General features: G+C 39.3%; 2 protein-coding genes across 2 annotated transcripts in view; both read right to left on the bottom strand.

The window, feature by feature from the left end:
* Positions 1–4,717, bottom strand: part of LOC106948572 (ras-related protein Rab-26-like) — a 95,465-nt gene extending 90,748 nt beyond the window's left edge. Inside the window, exons 1-2 of the mRNA XM_015034326.1 lie at positions 4,138–4,717; positions 875–985 (exon numbers count right to left, since the gene is read on the bottom strand). Coding sequence (XP_014889812.1) covers positions 875–985; positions 4,138–4,314 — 288 coding nt within the window. The 5' untranslated portion in view covers positions 4,315–4,717. The remainder of the gene's footprint in view (positions 1–874; positions 986–4,137) is intronic.
* A 5,173-nt stretch (positions 4,718–9,890) lies between these two features.
* On the bottom strand, positions 9,891–21,368 carry lmf1 (lipase maturation factor 1). The gene is made up of 11 exons (XM_015034332.1): positions 21,158–21,368; positions 20,236–20,545; positions 19,594–19,604; positions 18,142–18,290; positions 14,909–14,974; positions 12,735–12,902; positions 12,442–12,622; positions 11,732–11,885; positions 11,014–11,197; positions 10,828–10,940; positions 9,891–10,173 (listed from the first exon to the last, which is right to left on the bottom strand). The coding sequence occupies exons 1-11, from the start codon at positions 21,366–21,368 to the stop codon at positions 9,987–9,989; spliced, it is 1,734 nt and encodes a 577-aa protein (XP_014889818.1). The 3' UTR covers positions 9,891–9,986.
* Between the last annotated feature and the right edge of the window lie 1,161 nt (positions 21,369–22,529).

The following is a 22,529-nucleotide window of genomic DNA, read 5'->3' as shown; positions in this document are numbered from 1 at the left end:
CCTTTTCCACTCATGTGAATAGATTTTTGTATTCTTTTATAGAGAGGGAGGGGGTTTACCAGCGTTGAACTGACAGCTCGTATGAAGAACTCAGCAGATGTGAAGTTCCACCAGGTGTTTGCCAATTGCTTCTGCTAGTCTGAAGGAGTTGATTGAAGGAGTCACTTCGAAATTGCAGCTTTCGAAGGCAGAGCCATGTCCACCCTGGCGTTTAGCAGAGCTGAATGGTTGCCACAGGAAGCTAAAGGATTCCTCGAAACATGCATGGAAGAATCAAAGCAACATTCCAGGTATGTTTTTGATGCAGGGATAAGATTAGAAGAAAAAAAAAAACTGAAAAAAAAAAACTGAACTTGCAATGTGTGAGAAAACTACTGTAGCACATCACACCGTCTCCACAGTGAAACACGTGGCTAGCAGCATCATACTGTGGGAATGCATCAACAGGGAAGCTGGTTGGAGTCAAATAAGGCCAGCAGAGTCAAATAAGGCCAGTCCCAAAAAAACCTGTCAGAAGCTGCAAAACGATTGAGACCGAGGTAGAGATTAACCGTCCAGTTGGAACCTCAACATACAGCAAGAACTACAACATGGCAAGACTTGAAAGTAAAACAGTAGTTGAGCAAAGCCTGTTGTAATTTTCAGATCTGTCTTTGTAAAACAAAATTGAAAACCACGACATTTTTTATGCAAGAGTTGTTGATCTGTCACATAGAATCCATGAATGTTTGTGGTTGTAACATGACAAAATACCGAAACCTTCAAAATCCACCAGTTGTTTTTCATGGCATTGTAAAAGAAGCATCCAAAGGTGATTACCTCTGAACACATTGACCTTCAGAATGTCTTCATGTGAGCGTGTGTGAGTGCATACCCTGAAATCGATGCCGACGGTGGAGATGAAGCTGCCGGCTAAAAAGGCTCCGTCTTTAAAGCGGACCAGCAGACAGGTCTTTCCCACGCCTGAATCCCCCACCAGCATCACCTAAAGCAGAAACAACACAGCATATGGTTATCCACCTGATGAAATTTAAATATAATCATTCATTTCCAGTGATTAGATGCAACATTTAAAACAGTTAACAGTTTCAAATGTGTCGCTTTGATGCAGAGACGGGCTGTCCGTGCCAGAGTGACGGAAGATTGGATTGACATTTCCTCAGAGCTGGTTATGATTAAGTCTTCCATTTGCATTTTACAATTCTAATTACCTCGGCGGTCTCCAGCTGTGGTCCGTCGTTCCTGATTATCCATCGCTTAATCTATTAAGTGTTTAATATTTAAATCTCTTAAGCCCTGCTCATATATTAGAAAAGTAACACTGTCGACATCATCGGTCGATAAAGTTCCCAGATATCACTTTGTTCACATGCAGTCCACATCTCAGTTGTTCCTCGTGTTATACGACTGACATCTCATATTTTCAACATGTTTCTGTTGGTGTAAACACAAAAGAAACACTCTGTCTATTAAAACACTAATGGTGGCATGGATTAAGAAAATATGTTTACCGTTGGGTGTGACCTAACAGGCATTGTTCAACTCACAGTTTTTGTCATAAAAAGGAAACCGACAGTGGTTTTGTGTGAAACATTTACATAAATGTTTGAATGGAAGCTCTATAGAGTCCAATATAAATTCAAAAAACCTAAATATAAAGAACACTTGTAGGTTCAACATATCTTTGCATCACACTGGAAAGCTACTGTGAACTGCTTAACTGCATGCATTTAACAGTAATTACATCCTTTTATGCACGGCTTGGTCTAAAGCATGTGGAGACTGCAGACTGAGAGCAGTAGAGCATTAGCATTAGAATAAAACTGGCCCTCAAACCTTTTACATTTATTTATAGCATAGTGTCTACTAAAAGTATCCTTACCCTTGAAAATGTCCACATTTTGTCATGTCAGCCCACAAACTTCAATGTGATTAACTGGGATTTCAACACAAAGTAGTTTATAATTTTGTAGTAGAAGGAAAATAATACATGGTGTAAAACTTTTGCAAACAAAATTCTAAAACTGCTGCATTTCCATTCAGCTTTTCTAAGTCTGCCTCAGCCTATGAAGTGATTTATGTAGAGCCATAGGGTAATATAAGCCTGGTGGGCCACCAGGCTTTACTAGCCCTCCACCAGGCTAAGTGTCATTTGTGTACTTTTAAACAGGGTTTTTTTATTCACCAGTCTTTCGGTTTGTAGCTGATGCAATGAATTGCATCGTCCTTGCACTTGCCCGTTGGCCTCACACGCTTTTTCTTCCAAATTATAATGCACCTCCATATTTTTCAACACAAAAACGCAGTAGTGGTGGACTGCCCTAGTGCCCCTAACCACTGGGCTTGGCAGGTTTTCTGGGAGAAACCCACATCAATCACCATTATTAGTCATTTTGCCTTAAGAGTTTGTGGTTGTATCATGGCAAAACATGTCAATAAAACAAAAAATTAAGAAACAAAAATCGTACGCACTGTGATGATAACGCACTTCCAAAGAATTAAAAGGAATCCAAGTTATTCAGGAACTGGACATAATTCAACACAAGCCTCTGATTTGGCTTTCCATTAGTGCAGTGAGGTGCAATCAGGGGAGGTGAGTCACTATGACAAGTCAAATGCCAACAATGACAAGAGAACAATCAATATGCCCACTAGACTGTTCTAGAAAGTTGTTTCCTGAATGATTTTTATCATTTTTATGGTCAAAATTGCTGACTTTGCTCATTCAGATAGTTGGAAGCAGGGCGAGGCGAGGCAATGGTGTGCTTTGCCTCACCTCTTGTGGCTCTGTGTCACACATGTCCATTGCCATTTCTCTTTATATCACCAATATGCATGTTTGATTACACATTTTATCCACTTTTAAATAAATGTGAGTCACAGTCTTTTTCTGGAATGTGTGTATGATTGGATGGATTTTTGTAAAGTGCCTTCTGATGATGTGCTATATGAATAAACTGAATTGATCTTCTCATTGGCCAAAAATACATAATAAAAATGCACATGTTGAGGAAGAAAGTACTCTGTTGCACTTATAGGGGGCAGCACTGAGCTCCATTGGGACAATGTTTTTGTGGAAAAGAAGTAAGAAACACTGCTACCTGCAGATAGCAATGTCACTTAAACCCAATATATTAAATTTAGAATAATCTCACAATTGTGCATTAGCGTAAAAAAAATGCATAGGATTGTTTGATTTTGTATGAATTTCACAATGCTTGTTCTTCTTTTATGCGTTTAAAGACTGAAAACATCCATTTGGATTAGAAACAATCCAGGCCAACTCATCTTTGGTCAAAATCTCCATTTAACAACAACAACAAAAAAAGTTACCATTTAATTTTTCTTGCTTTGTTAAACAATATAGAATGCATTGCTAAATGTCTCAATTCAGGTCAAAGTTGAATTATAAAATACAGTCATGAACCTCACTTACAGCATTAAAATATTCCATCTAATTTGTGTATATGTATGCTTTAATGATGATAACTTCAAAGATATATTATGTTCTACTACTGCAGGGTGTGTAGGTGCAATAAACATTTTATCAGCTGGACTCCTGCTCCAGCAAAAGCCTCATCCTGCTCTGCAGTTAATTGATCTCATTAATTATAGAAACCTGTCTCCATCATCTCCTCTGGGTTATTGCACTGGACTGTGGCGCACTACACAAATATTAAACTATATAGACAACCCGCATCCCAAACAAAGACTACTGGCCGTTTTAGGTTTACAAGCACTGTAAAAGACGTTCAGAGGATGTGAAAACAACTATTTTAATGTATTTCTTCAAAAATATTGACAGTAACCGACAATTACCACATAGAATGCGTCGAAAATGCAACTTGTTTTTGTTCATTTTCAAAGCCCTTCGTATTTTACTTTTGTGTACAACACATACGCTCCCATATGTTACCAAAATACTGTGAAACTTTCAAATAATCGCTAATAAAATCTCACTTACGCACTGTAGTTCACTTTTTTTTAGGTATACGATGCATTACAGAATTAAAGCAGCCCGCGTGAAGCTGAATTAGTGGAATTTGCAGCTGGGAAAACTTGCACGTGCTTTCTCTGACTGGCAGGTTCACCGGCACGAGCGTTTCGGGAGGCGTTCAAAATGCCAGCTCTGCTTACCTTGAAAGCGATGTCGTAAAACTCGCCGCTGTTGCTGATGGACGGTCTGCTCGGGTAGACCAGAGCCGAGGACGGAGCGCCGGCTGCGGCCAGACCCTTCGCCGTCCGCCCGCTGCTCGGAGACGCCTTTGGGCTCTTGGAGGTCCCTTTGCCCTTCGCTGCCTTCTTCCTGGACATGGCTCTGAGTTCAACTTTTAAGCTTTTCAAGTGAGGAGCGCGTGAAGTTTCGGGTTGGTTAGAGAGGAAAACACTTTACTCCACGTTAAGTTGTTGCTGCTGCGCGGTTGAGGGAAGAGAAGTTCACCTGTGCGTCAGAATCATGGCTGTGCGTAAAATAAAAAAAGAAGAAAAGCGTCAGCGCTCTGGCTCTGAGGAGGGGCGGCTGTTGTCCCGCTGGTGCAGCTGGATGTGAGAAAGCTGAGGACTGTTTACGCTCGCGCTGTCTCGCAGCGTGTTGCTTTCGTCTCGATGCGAAAGACTAGACTTAAAATAATCATAACAATAACACTAACAACTTAATGTTAATAAATCACATTAACATTACATAGAGCCAAAAATATGTTTTGGCTTTTTAAGAAAACCGATTAATGCAGTTCAGAATACCGAAATCAATCCTACTCATCATCAAAGCAGGTGGTTCTATCATTAATAGCGTCCCGAGTGAGACTTGCCTTTAATTTCGTAATTTAGTTTAACGTCTTAACTCGTTCATTTTTTATTTTATTAAGACTTAACGAAAATCTAAAAATCCAGTTTTCCAGAAAAATAAAATATTTCATATCAATTTAAAGAAGACTTTTTTAGTGAAATGTTATGCTGAGGCCTACAAGATCATAGAGAAGTCTTCTGACTTAACAGCTGTCCAGCAGATTCCAAAGCAAGGAAAGTAGGTCATTAAAGCCATTGAAAAACAAGTCTACCGTGTATCCAAGCACTATGGAAAGTTGAATGGAAGAAAAAAATGGTAGAAAATACAATGAGCCATAATTATCAAAACTAACATTATTTATATAAAATATAGTTTTTTTAAAACCCTTTGTATATTTCTGTCTAATGAATATAAAAATGACTTCAACCTTTTCAGATAAATTAGGCATTTATCAGTGCACAATGGTCAAATTAATTAATTTCAATACACCCGACAGTTTTGAGCAACTAAAATTAAACGTCAATTTTTAAGATGATAATGAACCTAAAGGTTTAGTCTAACTCTCCATCTGGACTGAATGAGCTCGAGTTATTTTGCAGAGTGGGTAAAGGTTTTAGTATCTATATGTGCAGAAATGCCCCCAAAAGACTTCCACTACAAGAACGTATTGACTAAAAGGGGGTGGAATGTGTGGCTGCAACGTGACAAAATGTGAAAAAAATTGTCTGTCTATAAAGGCCTTGGGCCAACTTCCAGCCTGCATGAAAATATAGCATATGTCACCAAGTTTTAGGCAGTTGGCTCACATCTTTTAGGAACCCATTAATGCATGCTCCACATGCCATTTTTGTAACCATGAGCACAAAGGATGTGCTGTCCACAGCACGGCAGACTCATTCTTCTGAGATCTACACTGCGTGCATGTTTTATTGCTACTTTGAAGCAAAATCTGCAGAACATCATTTTCTTTCAAAACTTTTGATGCAGTTTGATGTCTATTCTTGAGGACAGAGTTTCCTCGTGGGACCCTTTTCTGTAATCTTTTCTAATCTTGGCATGTTTGCTTTAACATCAACCCAACTGGAAATATCTCAAAACTAAATTGGTGGACGGTGAGAAATGTCTGCGACATGCTACACAGTTGGTGGGGGCCTGGAATAGATAGTGGTGTGACAGAGTGTGCAATCAGTAAGCAAACCATCAAAGTCCCCATAAAGGAAAAACCTGATGGAAAGGCTACAAGGAAATTGATTTGCAGTCTGGAGGCGGGGATCGCAGCAAACAAGCATGCAGATCAGTTTGGAGGCGAGGCTATTAAAAACACCCTGGCTGTGCGACTGATGTATCAAACCCAATGAGCTTCAAAACACGAAGTGGAGCATACACGCCCATCCATGACTGCTTCTGCAAGAAAGACAGACTTCCAAGCAAACGGACCGAGGAACGCTGCCCATTTAGCTTTGGTGTAAAGTCGTTTTTCTCACTTGACTCTTTTACGGTAAGAAAAAAGTGTTATTTTATTTATAGCAGTATAAATAAATTGTTTAAATAACATTTAAAAAGAAAAACACACAGTTGTATCCCTTAAAATGTATTTATTTATACTTGAAGTTGATCAGAATGTGTCATCTCTAACTAGTGGACCATAACTATCTTCTGGGCATCAACCACGTGCTAATTAGTTATGCAAATAAAGCCTTTCATGACTTACCATCCCAAATATAAACATGTGGAACTTGATAATCTTTTCTGAGATTGTGTGCTTTGGGAAAACTAAGATCAAGCCTTTGGCAAAGAACATTCCAGATGGGTTTAGGGTGAATCAGAGGTTACCATCACTAATATGCATCTGCTGCACATGAAAAGGAACCTATTGGAAGCAATATGTCACATAAGTCAAAGTTATCCCCAAATTAGGCAGTTTGCATATTCAAATTATTGCCCAGTGATGCACTGCAATATCTCAAAGGTGTACCCCATCTCCCACTCAATGACCGTTGGGGACGGCCACCTGCTCTGAAGTTACCCAATGGGTATGGACAACGGATGGATGTATTCAGATGAAAAATTCCAACTTAATTGAGAATCTGTTAGACAACGAGAAACCTTTTAGTTTATATAGTTGCAAATAAATTCAGGAATAAATTAAGAGGCTCACTATGGTGGGAGATGTAAGATGCTGTGGGCCTGTTTCTCTTCAAAATGTCCTGAGAACCCTGTTCGACTGCATGGCACTCTTTCATATTTCAGCACATTTTAAATAAAAGTCTGATGGCTGCTGACAGAAAACTGAAAATGGGTGGCCATCTGGAGTTTTAGCAGAAACATATGGCCACAGAAAGTGTTCACCAGGCACAAAAAACAGCTTTCTTCCATAGCCAGACCAGTTCACAGGGTCTACATCCTATAGAAAAACCTGAGATCCAAAGAGAAGAGAGTTTAAGATCTGTACGTTCTATCCATGTGAAATGTTCAAGGTGAACATAAAGTAGTGTCCTACTGGCAAAAAAGTTGAGAAATGGCCAAAATGAACAACAGAAAACCAAGGCGTTCATGGCAGTAAAGAAAAGTCTGCTCCTATGTCAATAGATGTTAAAAGCAAACAGTACAGTTTTTCTCGCTGTTGCACATAATGCTCTACAGCAGTGTCTGAGAAATTACAATGGTTGCTTGTTAACGTAACCGAGACTCTCAAGGTCTCTTTCTTTTTGCTAAAAACAGTTAGGATCCTCAGCTGATACTGAGAAATAAATTGTACTGGACGTTGTCGTGAAAAATAGACTGTGCAGTAAAAGGCTTTTCATTCTCCGGGGAATTTATTCAACATGCTGGAACACCTTCACAAAGACACATTTATCTGTTATCTGGACAGACATGATTTGTTAAGCTCAGGGTGAAGTCAACTTTCCAGAAATCACAACCTTTGCATTCACCATAAAATATAAAATAATAAAATCTCTATTAATACATGGTAAACGTTTGTACAAAGAAGGAAGAAGTATCCAGGGGAAGGAAGAAAAGAAGGGCCATTAATGGAGGGGAGGTGGGAAATAATGTAAGAAAGAGAGGTAGAACAAAGACGCAAGGGTAGAAGAAAGGTATAGAATGAAGGGGGTAGAATGCAAGAAAGGAGAAAAGGACACAAAGAAGGAATAAGGGGATAAATGAAGGAGAGGAAAAGAAGAAAGTAAGGATATAAGGGTATGAAAAAGAGAGGGTACATAGAAGAAACAAGGCATGCCACAAGGGGAAGGAGGTGGCACAAGGAATAATAAGGAAGGAAGAAAGACAAAGGAGAAAGAAAGAACAGGGGTAGGATGCAATAAAGGAAAGGAGAAGGACACAAGGAAATAGGAGAGAAAGATGTAAGGCAAGGACAGAAATATGATATGTTGTTGCCTTCCTTTTTGGAAGGTAAAAAGAAAGGAAACAGAAAGAGTTAAGAAGGACCAAACTAAGGGAGTGAGGACAAGAAATGAAGAGGATTTAACAACTTCCACTGTCGATTCTTTTTTTTTTAATTAAACCCCAGTGAAACAATTCCTCAGCATGAAGCTCCCCTTTACAGTTGTATTCACACCCATCTCATTCTTTTTCTCATAAAGGTTAAGTAGTCCAAAATTAGGTTTCTCCATAAAGTTTTTCTCCAGAAGACATCTGGCTTTTCCGTGTGTGAAGGAAGACGTTCTTCCCTGTGTTCAGTGAGAATGGTTGTCCAACATCTTCCAGTTTGTGACAGGCTTGATGCTTGGTTGTACTTGAGCTGTTCCTGAAAAATATTCTAACCACATATTTTTATCTGTAGAGGTTCAGCAGGGGGCCGATAAGACTTGGTGTTTGGAGTAACAGCACCATCTGCTGGTCTTTTTGTTTGGTACTGCAGTGTCTGTTCTGTGGCTTTTCAGTCTTTTCTCCATGTCTCAGTGGATTAATGATGGCTGATTCAAACTTTGTATACATTTTAAGGATTTCATGTGTAAATTCTTAAAATTTATGCAAATAATTAACACTTACAGTGCTTATGTTTCTTCTTTAAAATTTCTTCAACTCAAGTTTTCCCTACTGCAGGTTCTGGACCAAGTATTGACTTATGATGACCCATTCTTGTCATCAGAGCTCAGAGTTGATCAGGTTTGTTGGATACTTTTGGTTAATCTGCTTTTGACAACACATTGTCTGAATTGTTGTGATCTTGGAAACATAGTTTTCACATTTTGTTGTGCGAAATGGTGCTCCACCATGCCGGAAAATACTCCTGGAAGACATTTACATCTCATTCTTTATTAATAGAAGTGCTTGAGAAGAAGAAAAAGTACATCTCAGCGGAAGATGGAAAAACTTTTCAGCTGTAGAAATTTTGCACATCTTACTTTCAACACTATTTTGTCCAAATGTATTAAAACAGGTTTTTCAGTCTATCAAATATTTCTCCTGTGTATTTGAGATTTTTTAAAGAAAAATATTTAGATTTGAAAATGTCTTGACAAAGGAGACGTCATTAGTGTTTTTTGCTATTTTCTTACGCATGTGCTCCAGTGAAATTGAGCTTGTTTTGACACTGTATTCTGGTCAAAGATAGCATGCTAATGTGGCTCAACTCTCAAAATCCAGCTAAGCTAAAGCTAGTTTAAAAAACAAAAAAAAAAAAAAAAAAACAGGCAGGAAGCCACAGAGACTTGGTGAGAAAATGAAACAAGTTGACCGCTGTCATGGTGGCGATTTTCCTTTTTTACATTTTCAACCGGTTGGTACATTTACTTTCAGGTGTCCTCAGGACGTTTGTAGAACTTATTCGTTTAAAACTGAGAGCTTCGAAACCTTCACATTGATTGGGAATAGCTCGCAGGTGTCAAACTCCAGTCCTCAAGGGCCAGTGTTATTAGAACTTTTAGATGCATCTCTGCTGTACGACTCCTGAATAGAATAATTAGGTCATTAGCAAGGTTCTGGAGAACTGATCTACACAAGAAGGAGGTAATTAAGCCATTTCATTCCAGTGTTTTGTACCTGTGGCACATCTAAAAACTGCAGGACAGCGGCCCTTGAGGATTGGAGTTTGACACCCCTGGAATAGTTGTACTGGTGTTCTGAGTCAGAAAACTTCATCAAGCAGTTCTTGAGAAACCTGATGTCATCTGCATAAAGTGTAACCTTGGCTCCAAACTGCTTTGAAATGACTTATTTTTTATCCCGTTTGACTTCAGCTCCTGCTTGGTGGGATGTGTGGGTGAGGCCAGTTCCTGGACTGGAAGTAGCCTCTGAGTCCTTCCAGGTCTACGGCAGGGAAGTAGGCTCCGATGCGTTTTCTCAGCCACCATTTGCCCTGTGCTGCGCTGGCGCTGCCCGGCTGAGAGAATTTGTACCTGAAGTGTTCTCCTCGAACCCATCTGACAAAGCAGAAGCATAGAACGGTCACCGATCTAATTATGTTTTTGATTTCCGCTGTGGAGCAAACAGGTAATGTTCCCTTTTCCCAAAAATTGTTTGCAATACAATAATAACTGTTGGAGTTATCATATTTTAGAGTATTTTATTCTCTTCTAGAATTGTGCCATTGCAGTTTCTCTGTTACCTTAGTCCTTTGTATAGACTTTTAATCATTTTTGTGGTTGAGGAATTGCTTGTAAGGACAATTATTCCCTCTGGTTTTGTATGTTGGAGAGCTGGAAGGAGTTTTGCTCTTACTCTTTTACCTTCAGATAATTCTGTTGCACAACCATGTCACCAAGGTGTTTTTTGTTTTTGCAACTGGAACCAGCTGATTAGAATCTCAAAAGCTCAAATAACAGCTGAACTTTGATCCCAAATCCAAGATAAAGATTTAAATAGGAGCTGCAAAAGCAAATGAGGTTTATTAACAATAACTGCAAACAACATTTAAATTATTATTTCCTTTTTAATTTAAATTTGTATTATATATACAATTTGTTATTTGTTCCACCAGGGGGAGCCCTAAGACAAAAAGTGCTCTGCTCAGCAGAGATAGCTCGATTTACAAGTGAATTCTGAAAGCAAAGCTGGTGATGCTCATGTGTGTTTACCTGGGGGGGTCTCTGCCTTGGAAGGGGTTGTGGTCGAGTAGCGAGAGGACAGTGCTGTCGTTGGCCAGCAGGCGTCCAGCTAACTGGATGACCCACTCGCTCTGCTCATAGGTCTGCGCAAACACAGTGTTATTCCAGACTTGGCACAGAAAAGTAACTTCTATTGAAAGGTAGAAGTTATCACACCTGGAAGGCAGCGAACCACATGAGCCAGTCCAGCCGGTAGTGGTAGGGCGATATGAGGCAGGGCCGTCGGTACACGTCTCCTGGCTTACACCTGAACTGGTACTCCTCCCAAACCGCCTCAGGGTCTTTGGGATCTGGGCTCAGAGTTCCCTGGAAGATCACCTCAGTCCGTTCTTTGGTGATGCTTCCCAGAGGATAGAGAAACAAAAAGGTTAAATGAGATAAAGATGGGTTTCACTTTAAATAAAGTATGCCCCTTTCCTAAGAGTTTAGCAGCACCAAATTACATTAAAGACATGTCCTTGTAGCAACCTTCCAGACCACACAGGTCTCCTGGTTTTAGTCCACTCTGCATCACCACAACCAGAACCAAACATTATGTTTCTACGCTCCACTAATCTGGAGCAAATGTCTAGAAAACTTCAAAACTCCCAAAACACCAAGATCATTTAAATCAAGGCCAAAAACCCACCTGGTTAGAGTTGCCTTTGATTCATAACTGGAACACTGATCAATATATTTGATGTATACTTGCTTGATAATGGCATTTCACAAACTGTTTATTTCTTGTTTCATGATTGGTGACTGTATAATATTTTTACGGCATAACGAACTTTAAACTGCCTTGTTGCTAAAATGTTCTATACAAATAAACTTGGCCTGTCTTCAAATTGGAGTGTTCATGTTTGGTCATGTAATGAAATCCTCCAAACTGTACCTTCCAAAAGCCCCGTAGGTGTTGACGATACGCAACGGGTCGAAGGAAGTGTTCATCACCTGCCGTGGACTCAACAGGTTCATCACCACTGGCACGCTCAGGACGCCAATGAGAACACCCAAAGAAATGTTCACCACCTGCCGTATCAACATGCCTAACACACACACAGAGGGTGTGTGTTAACACAGCATATCAAGGGTGTCTTGTGGGAATGAAAGTCCAACAATGGAAAACGGGAACATTTATCATTGCTGGGTCTGAATCTTGATGGCCTGGCAGAATGTTACAGTGACACAAAGCAGTGGTCAAGTTTATGTTGGTTCTTTCCCACTCCTGCATGTTCAACTCCTCTGTATAATCCACAGAAACTGTTTTTATTCCTACAAAATCCCACTCTGGCTCTGTTTGAGTTATTAAAACAAGTTCCCACCTACAGCAACAAGCTCATTTTAAACTGAATAAAGTAAAAACAGTAAATCTGCAATAAGTCTAGTTATAGAAGAGTGGGGTTTTTTTACATTCATGACAGCCTGCTCTATTAAAAAAAAATCCTTCAAATTTAAATAATTTTTCGTAGTGTTGATCCCTTTTACTCATTTCTACTGTATTTTACTGTAGTTCTCTTTCCACCATGGCCAAACACACTGCCTTTTCTGGCATCTATTGGATATTATACAAAATAATAATTAAAAAAAGAAGTCTAAAGACACCTTTTGTGGGTTTGGGGGCTTGTCCGGTCACTTTCCTCTTCTGGATCTCCAGCACCGCTTCCTTAGCTCTGGAGCCGCAGCGAAACAGAAAGCTTAGCGATGCGTCATCGAAGCAGGCCCAACTAGGAACAATGGTCAGCCAGTTGAGGAAACTCAGGTTCCCACTGATGATCAAGACTACCTGCAGGCCAGGAAGGGGTGATAGAGGAAACAAAAGCCACAGAACAGAGTGGGTACAATGTACAGTTAAACAAATAACAACAACAAAAAAACACACACTGAATGTGTGTTACCTGAAAAAGAATCTGGATGGCTCCGTTCACCATGCACATCTGCCGACCCAGGAAGGTGAAGAAGGGAGCAATGAGCTCAATGAAGTGGTTGGACAGTGTCTCGAAGCGGTGGAACCACCACGGAGAGCGGTGCATGTAGTAGGACATGGGGTTTGGCACTGGCTGGGTCTGGAGACACATTTCAATTCAATACTCTTAGGCTCAATCATACTTTATCTCAGAGTGAAATTAAATATTGTTGTGACTGTTACTGTATGACAATCTCACGCCTCAAGCAAACAACAGGAACTCGCTTCATTGTATCCTCCAACTATCTGTCACAAAACAAGTTGGGTGAGAAAATATTGGCCGTTTTTTTTTTTAATCTCAGATTTACTCACCTTACAAGAAATAAACGCACAAACTAATGCTTGAGATTAGTCCCAACTGTGCTAAATGCTAATGAAATATGCTAGAGAGTTTACAATGTTGACTGATCTTTTTAACCTCAAGTACAGAGAAATTCTATTTTGCTGCTCACACAGTGTGATGTCGCCTCTGGTCCTAATGTGAATAAACTATGATCATTCACAGGAAAACTGCTTAGGTCTCCATTATAACAATGGTAAACTACAATCTGGTCTTGTAAAGGACAAAAGGAGAGAACCTAATTTATGTTGTCGAAAGATATTTAGAGATATTTACAAGGCAATCAGACATGTCTCTGTAAGATGTACTTAGCTAATTATTAAAAAAAAAAAAAAAAGAAATGATACTGGCAGGTCAGAGCTCTACGAAAATTGGTCATGGTGACTCAGTGCATGATCAATAGAAAGTTTACAGCCAACAAGTTCAATCTGTGAGGAGTGCTGACGCTAAGGATGGAAGATTTCACTGCTTTGCTTTGGCGCTCAACTGAGAGTGAGTCAGGGGAGTCATTTCTGCACCACACCTCGAGGAGAACTTTTCCGAGACTAAATAAAGATGGAACCTTATTTAAATGAAGGCGGCCGCACCTTCACCCAGGCAAACACTCAGAGGTTTCTCAGTGTTTGTCCATGCAAAATGTGCTTTGGCTGAACAGGCAAACAGACACGGGTTAGGTCAGGAAAAATAAACATAGCACAAATATAGATGGAAAGGAAAAAAAAAGATTATGCAGCTGTCAAACAGATCAATACTTTTATTGTATTTTTGAATAAAACGCAAGAAAATTTTGGATTATTTAACAGGTGAGGGACCTAAATCTCCACATGGTGCGTTAATGACAACCCACCCTGAATGAACAAAGTACTAACTGTCCTGCAATTCATCGCCACGGTAACCCCTGAGAGTTGGGTCAGGAGGAAACCTGCAGTCCCACTGCAGGTCTGAAAGGGAGCAGTGTGCCAAAGGGGTTAACGCGGCGTCAGCTGGCGCCATGGCCTTCCGGTCTTAGAATGCGTGTGTGCGTGTGTGTAAATCAACATTAGCACTCAGGGTGTCGAAAGCTGAAATTGGACCAAGGAAACTGACCCAGCAAGGCATAAAATTCACAAAGCAACAAGACCGTTCAAAAGTTTTTCTGCTACGTGACAGATATAAAAGATTCATTTTGTTTCACTCAGAAGGAACCAGTGAAGCTGTCCATCATGAGTTCTGACCGTGTTGCTTTGAATACAATTTTAAGTTTTAGAAAGCTACACTCATCCGTTGACTTCTGGCCTAAACATGCGCAGTCCCCAGAGAGTTGAATTGCAAAACATTTGTGCATTATAGTACATCAAAACTTGCAAAACAAACAGGCATGGGTGTTTTAACTGAGATACATTTAATGTAATTAACATGTTCAATAAAGCAACAATCTTTCATAATGATACAACTGATATCATGCCTTTGGCCTTGTGTGTATTTTCTCCAGTCATGTGTTCGATCATTACAGAAGGCACTCTTCCTCCATCTGAGACCAGGATGGTGTGGACAGATCATGACTGAGCAGAAATGTGAGCTGCCTGGGTGTGACTGAAAGCCCAGGAAACTATTTTATTACTTTTTATTCACTTTAGAAAATATTTTAAAACACAAAATGAAACAAAATAAGATTACAAAAAAATATTGATTGAATTATTTTAATAAGTAAAAGCATGCCTTCAAATCTCATCGCAATATTATATAAACTGCTGTGCAATGACTTAGTGGAATAAATAAAGAGTCACCTCATAGTGGTAGTCCATGCAGGTCAGGTCTCTCCAGCACTGGTCTCCTCTGATTTTAATGAGGCCCTGAACAAAGAGAGAAACCAATCACTGAACTCAATGTGAAAAACAACTAGACATCATCCTAAAGTCACAGCTGGAAGCTTGAATACGAAATAAAAACTAATATTACATGGGCTTTATTCAAATTAAACATTGAAAGTCTTTTCACATCTGATAGTCTGGTAGACTCTGTTTGACTGTGGACCAAAATTGTTACATTATCATTTTGTGTGTTTTGCTTTCACACTGCCTCTGTCAAACGAAGCAAACCCTTTGAAAAACTTGTTCACCTCCTCATCTGTGGTGGCGCTACTTTAAGAACCACAGATGGAAATGACACAAAAAGAAGACACTGATCACAACTTGCTTCTTTGCGTAATATAGTGGCGTGGCGTCAGATTTTAGCTTTTATAGGATTTCCCTTTTGTTTTTAGCAAAAGACCAAGAGCCATTTCTCCCACTAGTATTAGACTCCATCATTGGATTTGGTAGCATTCACCCAGAATGCACTGTGCTATAGTTTGCTTCCTGCTTTTGGAAGGGTTCCTGGTCCTCTTGGCTTTCGAACCGCATCAGATTTCACTTTTACTAAACTGAAAACTAGGTTTTTAGGCAGACCAGAGGTTTTTTTTTCCTAAGCAAAGAAAATTATCCAAAAATGTCAGAGATGAGCTCATTGTCAAAAACAAGGAAAAAGACACTAAAAGATGGCAAATGCCTTAAATCTTCCAAGATATAACAGTGGCTGCGCCACCTGGGAGGAGAACACAGACTCTATTAACAACTGCCACCATATTCCCAAGGACACAGGGGTAAAAACCCTTGACTGATTGCAAAAAACACTTGATCACAGGAAATACTAAGGTTTCAGTTTCCAGTTAGGATTTCATGGTTGAGCTCCATGACAAACACCACTACTCACCCAAAAGAGCAGTTCCAATATACCAAAACATGTGACTTTATACGTTCCCACCAAATGAAAGTGCTGTCACCACAGAAATGTGAATTGTAGTCACATAAGTAGGAAGAGACATAACTACCACCACAAGACATCTCATCGCTCTGACAGTACAATCTTCAATGGGACAGAGTCTCATCAGATCTCATCTAATATCTGCAAAACACCCGATCCCAGTTTGCGAGACTCGCACTATATGAACAAATTAGGGATTCATAAAGGCATCTTCACTTGTGTGGCTGTTTTCGATTCAAACAGCTTAGGAAATAACATCTTATCCAAAACACGAGACCGCCGATATTGACACATCAGTTGGTCATGTGGCTGGGCACGGAATGCACAGTAAGGCGCCCGCTAACCTGTTTGATTGAATTTAGGAAAAAGCAGAACGTCTCTCTCTGATTAGGAGCTTGGCTGTGGAGGTGGTGAGGTCCAATATCATGCTGTTTATCCTCTTCAGTCATGAGACGCAGACATTTCACTAGTTACAACTGGACTGAAAAAAATGGAGCACCAGGTAGAGAGATAGCTGGACCTAAGCCTACACAACTATCCTCTAATAGTAGAATACTATTGGACTTCTCTCTGAAAACACCAGGGACACATGGTTAGCATGTTAGCATAGCATAACACTCACATTATTTTCTTCAGAAGCGACACAAAAGTTCACCTGAGTTTATGGGAAGATGGATAAAGCTCAACACCGGGCGATGTTGGCAGGAAGCCCGTTAGAGGCTAAAAGACTTAGAGATGTCACTAATGGAATAATCTAATCTGTCAGCATGTGACACCAATAGGGCACCATGGCAGGAGTTTTTAGGATTGGACCACCTTCCAAAGAAACATTTAGTCTTGTCTTCAATACAATAACAGGCCTTTAAATAAACCGCATGATGCGATGGAAACTGCTCCATTTACACTGAGTAATTGGCAAAGGTTTCAACCTCAACCAACATGACGCTGTTAATTTGTAATAAAGCTACTAACATGAGCCTGGCTTCACTGTAATCAAAGATTCTCAATTGGATTTAGGGGTGTAACTCACCTTTACGCTGTCCTGTGCAGCTCAAGGCTGTTTTGGTTGATCGCTAATCAACCAAAACGAAGGAATTAGGGGACGATCAGTCAGCGAACCCCTAATGGCTAACAGAGTAAAGGCAAGGCGACTGCATACAAATTCACACAATACCTTTCAAATTTTTGTATTTTTTTAATGTTTTGATTGATTTTTGTTCCTATTCACAAACACTACATATTTTGTGTAACTCTGTCAGGGAAACAGCCTTGAGTTACAATGAAGCTTTGGGTTGCAACACTACATTTTCGAGGTACAGTATATATCTAATCAAGATTTTTCATAATCAGCTAGGATTTTTATTTTTTTTTTAAATCATCTATTAAAACACCAACTATCGACTCTAAATGGGACAAATACTGTATCTGGATCAGCCGGCTGTATTGAAAGCAAAGCTAAGCATGTCTTAGGTCTTTAAAATCTAAAAACGGAGAAGAAAAATGAAAATGTGTAAAACGTAGAGCCTGACGTGTCACAATCCAGCGTTAGTCTGAGAACATACCAAACATATTTGGAGAATTACTCAGTAAGCCATTTTGCTATACTTTTGCTACCATCCCAGCCTGCTGCTGATGCAACAAGCTGTTTCACTCCAGAGCTGCAGATACTTTGTTGCAGACACTTTCTTTGCAGTCTGAACAGTTTCAAGGCAAAACCCCATAGATATTATTGAGTACATCGCCACCAGAACAGCGTTAAAATATGACGTGACTTCAGTAGGGTTAGGCTGGAAGAGAACCTTAAATTTACCGATGAGTTTACATGTGAAGTAGATTGTGTGTTTCAGCGAAGTGGAGGGGTGTTGAGTTTTCTCCGTGCTCCTGCTGGGAGGAGTCCCACTCGGCTGGTGGCGACGACTTGTCAAATAAACCCCAGCTCTGTGCTCTATAAATCCCCGTGAAATCTGACAAAAGAGGCGCTGTGTTGTTGAGTCGATCACATATTTGGCTTGGCTTTACCAAACACCGGCAGAGTGCTAGAGCAGGACAGCGGTTCCAAAGTATCGCTTTAAAATTCGGAGGACAAACACCAGAATGATTCCATCTGCTCAATGTTTGCATGAACTTTTTACATATTACAAACACAAACTTTAGCGATTTTTATTGGAGTTCCACGCGATCGATCAATTTGAAGGACTGAATAGTGATTTTGACTCACAGCTCCCAGCATGATGCGAACGATGAGCCACCTGAAGGTCCAGATGCAGACGAGGGAGGGGGGACAGCTGCTGGGAACCTGGGACAGAGTCCACAGCGGACACAGGAAGACGGCCAGGAAGCCCGTCTCCAACAGCTGGCTCTCCCAACCTGCACAGACAAGCACATTTATACAGTAAAGCAGACGACGCTGCCCAGGCCTGGTTGTGATGTCACATTTCTTTAATGCAGGCAGTGCAGAAATTTACCACAGTGATATTTATTTTTACACTCAAGTCTTGTTTTTTTTGTTTTGTTTTTTTTTTAATACTTAGGACAGAAAGCAGAGCTACCGAGGCAAACATGCTCGTGTTTGTGTTATTTCTTTGGTTCAGCTGTGCCACAGACTCAGTGGTCTGTAGTTTACACTCCTGTCTGATAAGTTCTCAGGACTGTTAACTCTCTGCTGAAGAAGAGTATTTTTCCATTGAAAATTGAACACAACTGTTGAATTGTTGCCTTTGTTTTTGCTACAAAATACTAGCATGAATTTCTACCATGGAGAGACACGGTTAACTGAAACACACGTAGCCTTAGCAAGTATATTCTCCTCAGTTTAGCATTAAATCAGCTGTTTGTAAGAAATTTGTAAGAAATTGGGTGCAAGATTTTTACGAAATAAAAAAAAGAAGGAAAGAAAAAAAAATGCTGAACGCAACTACAAATTTAATGAAACAAGGTGATAATTATTGAATAAGATCTGCTTCCAATAGCAGTTAGCTTACAAAAACATAATGATTTAGCCCCTATACCCACAAGGCGATTTTTGTTCATTTAAAAATATATATATTTATTTTTCCCTCTATAATCATTTGGTTTGTTTAACTTTTCTTTCTATCTTTTTCAATTTTTTGAAATCCAACGTTTTACAAGCATTTTAAGTGATGGATTTTGTATCTTCTAAACACCTTCGCACTAAAAATATCCACATTTTAAAACCTGCTATTACATCAGACATCAAGTCCTTTTTTCTGGTCTCATATGGCTCCATAAGGGGAAGAGAGCTTTAAAGTTACGCAGTACAGTACATGAAATAAATCTCTGTTTTTTTGTTGTTGTTTTTTTTTGCAATAAATAATATAATAATTTAAAACGGAAACAAGTGAATTGCTATTTAAAGATTTAAACTTCTAAAAGGGGACTGAATATTTGGTAGGTTTGAGAAAATATGAAGCAGTTTAAGAGATACATGAAAAAAGGCAGAACAAGTATTATTAATGTATCAGTATTTAAAAGGAAGTTTTTTTTTAGGTATGCACATTTTTGGCATTATGTTATTTAGATGGTGGCAAATCTGAGAGAAGAAGGTCAAAATTATATCAGGACCTTCCTTCTCATGCTTCCAATCCACGTCTTCTTTTGGAGAAGGAAAAACAAAGGAAGCCCTGGTCGAGCTAGTACGATGTTCACTTACCAAAGGAGTACCTAGAAAGACAAAATACAAACGAATATAAGAATTTGCTCTCATTTTTGAAAAATGCGTAAAAATTTAACACGTGTTGAAATAACCAAATGTATTTTTATTGTTCCTATGGAGGCCATGGCATGATGAATACACAGTTAGCCAATGAGGTTTACATTGACAAAACACCTTACATCATCACAACTGCTGTTTCTATTAGTGTAATTCTGTTTGTGTCCTTACTTCCTCCTACACATACATATGTTCTACACCTGATTAGATGAGTCACAACTGTAGCATCAGGAGGAGGAACTGGACCACACTTAGTTGGATGTCATCTGCAGTTTTGCCACTAGATGGCACTAAATCATATCCCATTTTAAATGGTAGATGAAGTAAACCATAAACCTCAACAAAGCAGGCTTCTAAAACAAACCAAAGACATTTAATTAAATAGATTACAAGAAGCAACCCTACACTTATCTGTAGACACAATCCTGCTGCCACCAGTGCAAAGCTTACCCACTTTTGGCAGCAGTACTTCAATGTGGTTCAAGTCCAGCAGACTTAATCACACCCCCGTCTCATTTACAGTCAAGTCTATTAGCTACTTTCAGCTAATAAAGGCTCCGCCGTGTGTGTGTATACACTCACCACAGCTGTCCCACGTTGACCAAGGAGTGGTAAAGCACCCACAGAGTCACCATGATCACCATATTGGCCATCCCTGTCACCAGGACGAACCCTGACAACGCCATCCCAAGCAAGGCAATGCAGTCCAGGTTGGCGTCCATGCTGGTCCAGTCCAAGAACCAGAGGATGGAAGGTGTGTATGCCAGGGCTGACGTGCCGATCTTTCCTCCGACATAGCGCTTGACGCTGTTCAGGTAGTTCTTGCAAGGCATTAGCCCATTCTCTCCAATCAGCTGTTTGTTCTGGTTGTAGGCAACTGTAAAGGCCACAACTAGAATGAAAAAGAAAACTTTAGCATTAATGTTTTTTTGTGTGTAGAGTCAATATTTGCAGTTTTGACCCATCTCCAACCCAAGCACGTGCTCATGCTTTTTCACAATCAATCTATTCATTCAAGCTGGAGTTTCATAATTTCACCTGAGGGGATGATATGACTGCACTAACATTAAGTTAGCTGATCGATTTTGTTCCAGAGCAGAAATGCTTTTTTATCTAAGCTAATACACAGTAGATCTCTCTAAAAGCAATATTGACTGTCCTTAAGTACAATGACCCTGCAATATGTAGGCTACAATAGAAAACACTAATGTTGCTGCCAAAACTGTAACGTATGAATTAAGATTCACCATTAGCAACACAACCACAATAACAATGTATGACAATGTTACAACCCGCACACATTAACTGCGGAGTAATCACGGTTCATAGTCAACACAGATGCTGACAGCTGTGATATTGAGGGCAGAATACAGTAGGCTTTAAAACTACAGCGCTCGTGGTTCTAATAGTTTGAAGAAATTTATTGAGCAATTTTGGGTTGGAAAAGGAAGCAGTGAAACAGCGAACACGGTTCGGTTCTTCTGGAGAAGTCAGAGAAACTCACAGTAAATGAAAGCGACTGAGCGCAGCAGCACAATACGAGTGAGCCAGTAAGTTCCGGGTTGTAAGGACACAAACTGCTTCTTTTTCTCCGAGTCTCCATTGGTGGCAGTTCCGTCTAAAGAGCCGCCAGGGACTCTCTCCTTCTCCGTCCTCCTGCTGTCCACGCGCCTCTTCCTCACGGAGCTCTCTGTAGCTGCAGCGCTGGTCGCCATGTTTACGGAGCTCTCCGTCACGTGACAAAAACATATCCGGAAGTGAATAAAAAAAGGTTTATTTTTTCTGAAAAATATATGATATAAGACAAATTTTATTATTATTATTATTATTATTATTATTATTATTATTATTATTAGTAGTAGTAGTAGTAGTAGTAGTATAAATAAACAAATAAACAAATAAATAACATTATCCTCAAACATGTAAATATAATATAAATTATTTGGACAGGTAAACCATAAAAACAAAAATAATAATAAGACAATTAACAAAGACCTATGTAATGATAAAGCCAATAAAAAAATTACCTTAATATTTTAAATAAAGAAAAAAAGGAACAATAAGAAATTTGTAAAATAAAAAAAAAAGAAAACTGATTTTGAAAAATACACAATCATTTATTCTTTTAAGTTGTGTGTTTATATGTCATTATTATAGCAGGATATACAGAGATCGTAGCAGATCTCAGGTAGCAGATCATTACAAAAGGTTGTTTTTAAAAATTTTTGAAGTACGCCGACTACTAAAAGTGTCACAAGTTATTTAGACAGGTTGTGTATAAAATACGACTGTAAGTGTGATATTCAGGAATTATATTGCTAAATCTATATTTCATAATTATGTCAGTGCTATTCACTTATGGTTCCTTTGCTGCTGCAGTGCACCACAAAGAGTTTTGGTGGGTAAAACTCCCAACTTGACAGTTTTCCAGCAGACAGCCATTGACACCTTCCTCAAGGAGAGTAAGCAACTAAGGTTCACCGCTAAAGAAGCTCATTATTTAGAGAGTTCTGTATCCCAAAGCAAACAAGGTAAAGTTCAGTGGAAGAAAAAAGTGTGACAGAAATGTTTTTATAATAATAATTACTATCACATATTTTACAAAATGTCCATTTGTACTTATTTAGAAAAATATTATTAGTGATATATAAGTCCTAATGCATGTTGTGTCTCGAAATCTGAAGGTCCAAACTTATTTTGAGGCACGTTTGGGCCTCTATAGAAAGACTTACATCTTCAGGCAAAGTAAATATTTAAGGTTAGAGAGAATAAGAGTCCAAGTTGACTGCAGTTATTATTATTATTATTATTATTATTATTATTATTATTATTATTACTTAACAGTTTTCAAAATTGCAGACTTTCTAAACTTGGAA

Source organism: Poecilia latipinna, unplaced genomic scaffold (assembly GCF_001443285.1).
Source record: "Poecilia latipinna isolate Pla-1442-1.1 unplaced genomic scaffold, P_latipinna-1.0 Scaffold295, whole genome shotgun sequence".
NCBI classification, from domain to species: domain Eukaryota; kingdom Metazoa; phylum Chordata; class Actinopteri; order Cyprinodontiformes; family Poeciliidae; genus Poecilia; species Poecilia latipinna.
The sequence above is the reverse complement of the archived record's forward strand: the minus strand, read 5'-3'. Positions and strand labels throughout refer to the sequence as shown.

Coding starts and splice junctions, on each gene's coding strand:
- lmf1 (XM_015034332.1), bottom strand. CDS start 21,368: ATGGCGACCAGCGCTGCAGCTACAGAGAGCTCCGTGAGGAAGAGGCGC. Junction 12,903..14,908: donor GCATGGACTACCACTATGAG/GTGACTCTTTAT, acceptor ATGTGTCTCCAG/ACCCAGCCAGTGCCAAACCC. Junction 11,198..11,731: donor ACCTACGGGGCTTTTGGAAG/GTACAGTTTGGA, acceptor TCCTCTGGGAAG/CATCACCAAAGAACGGACTG.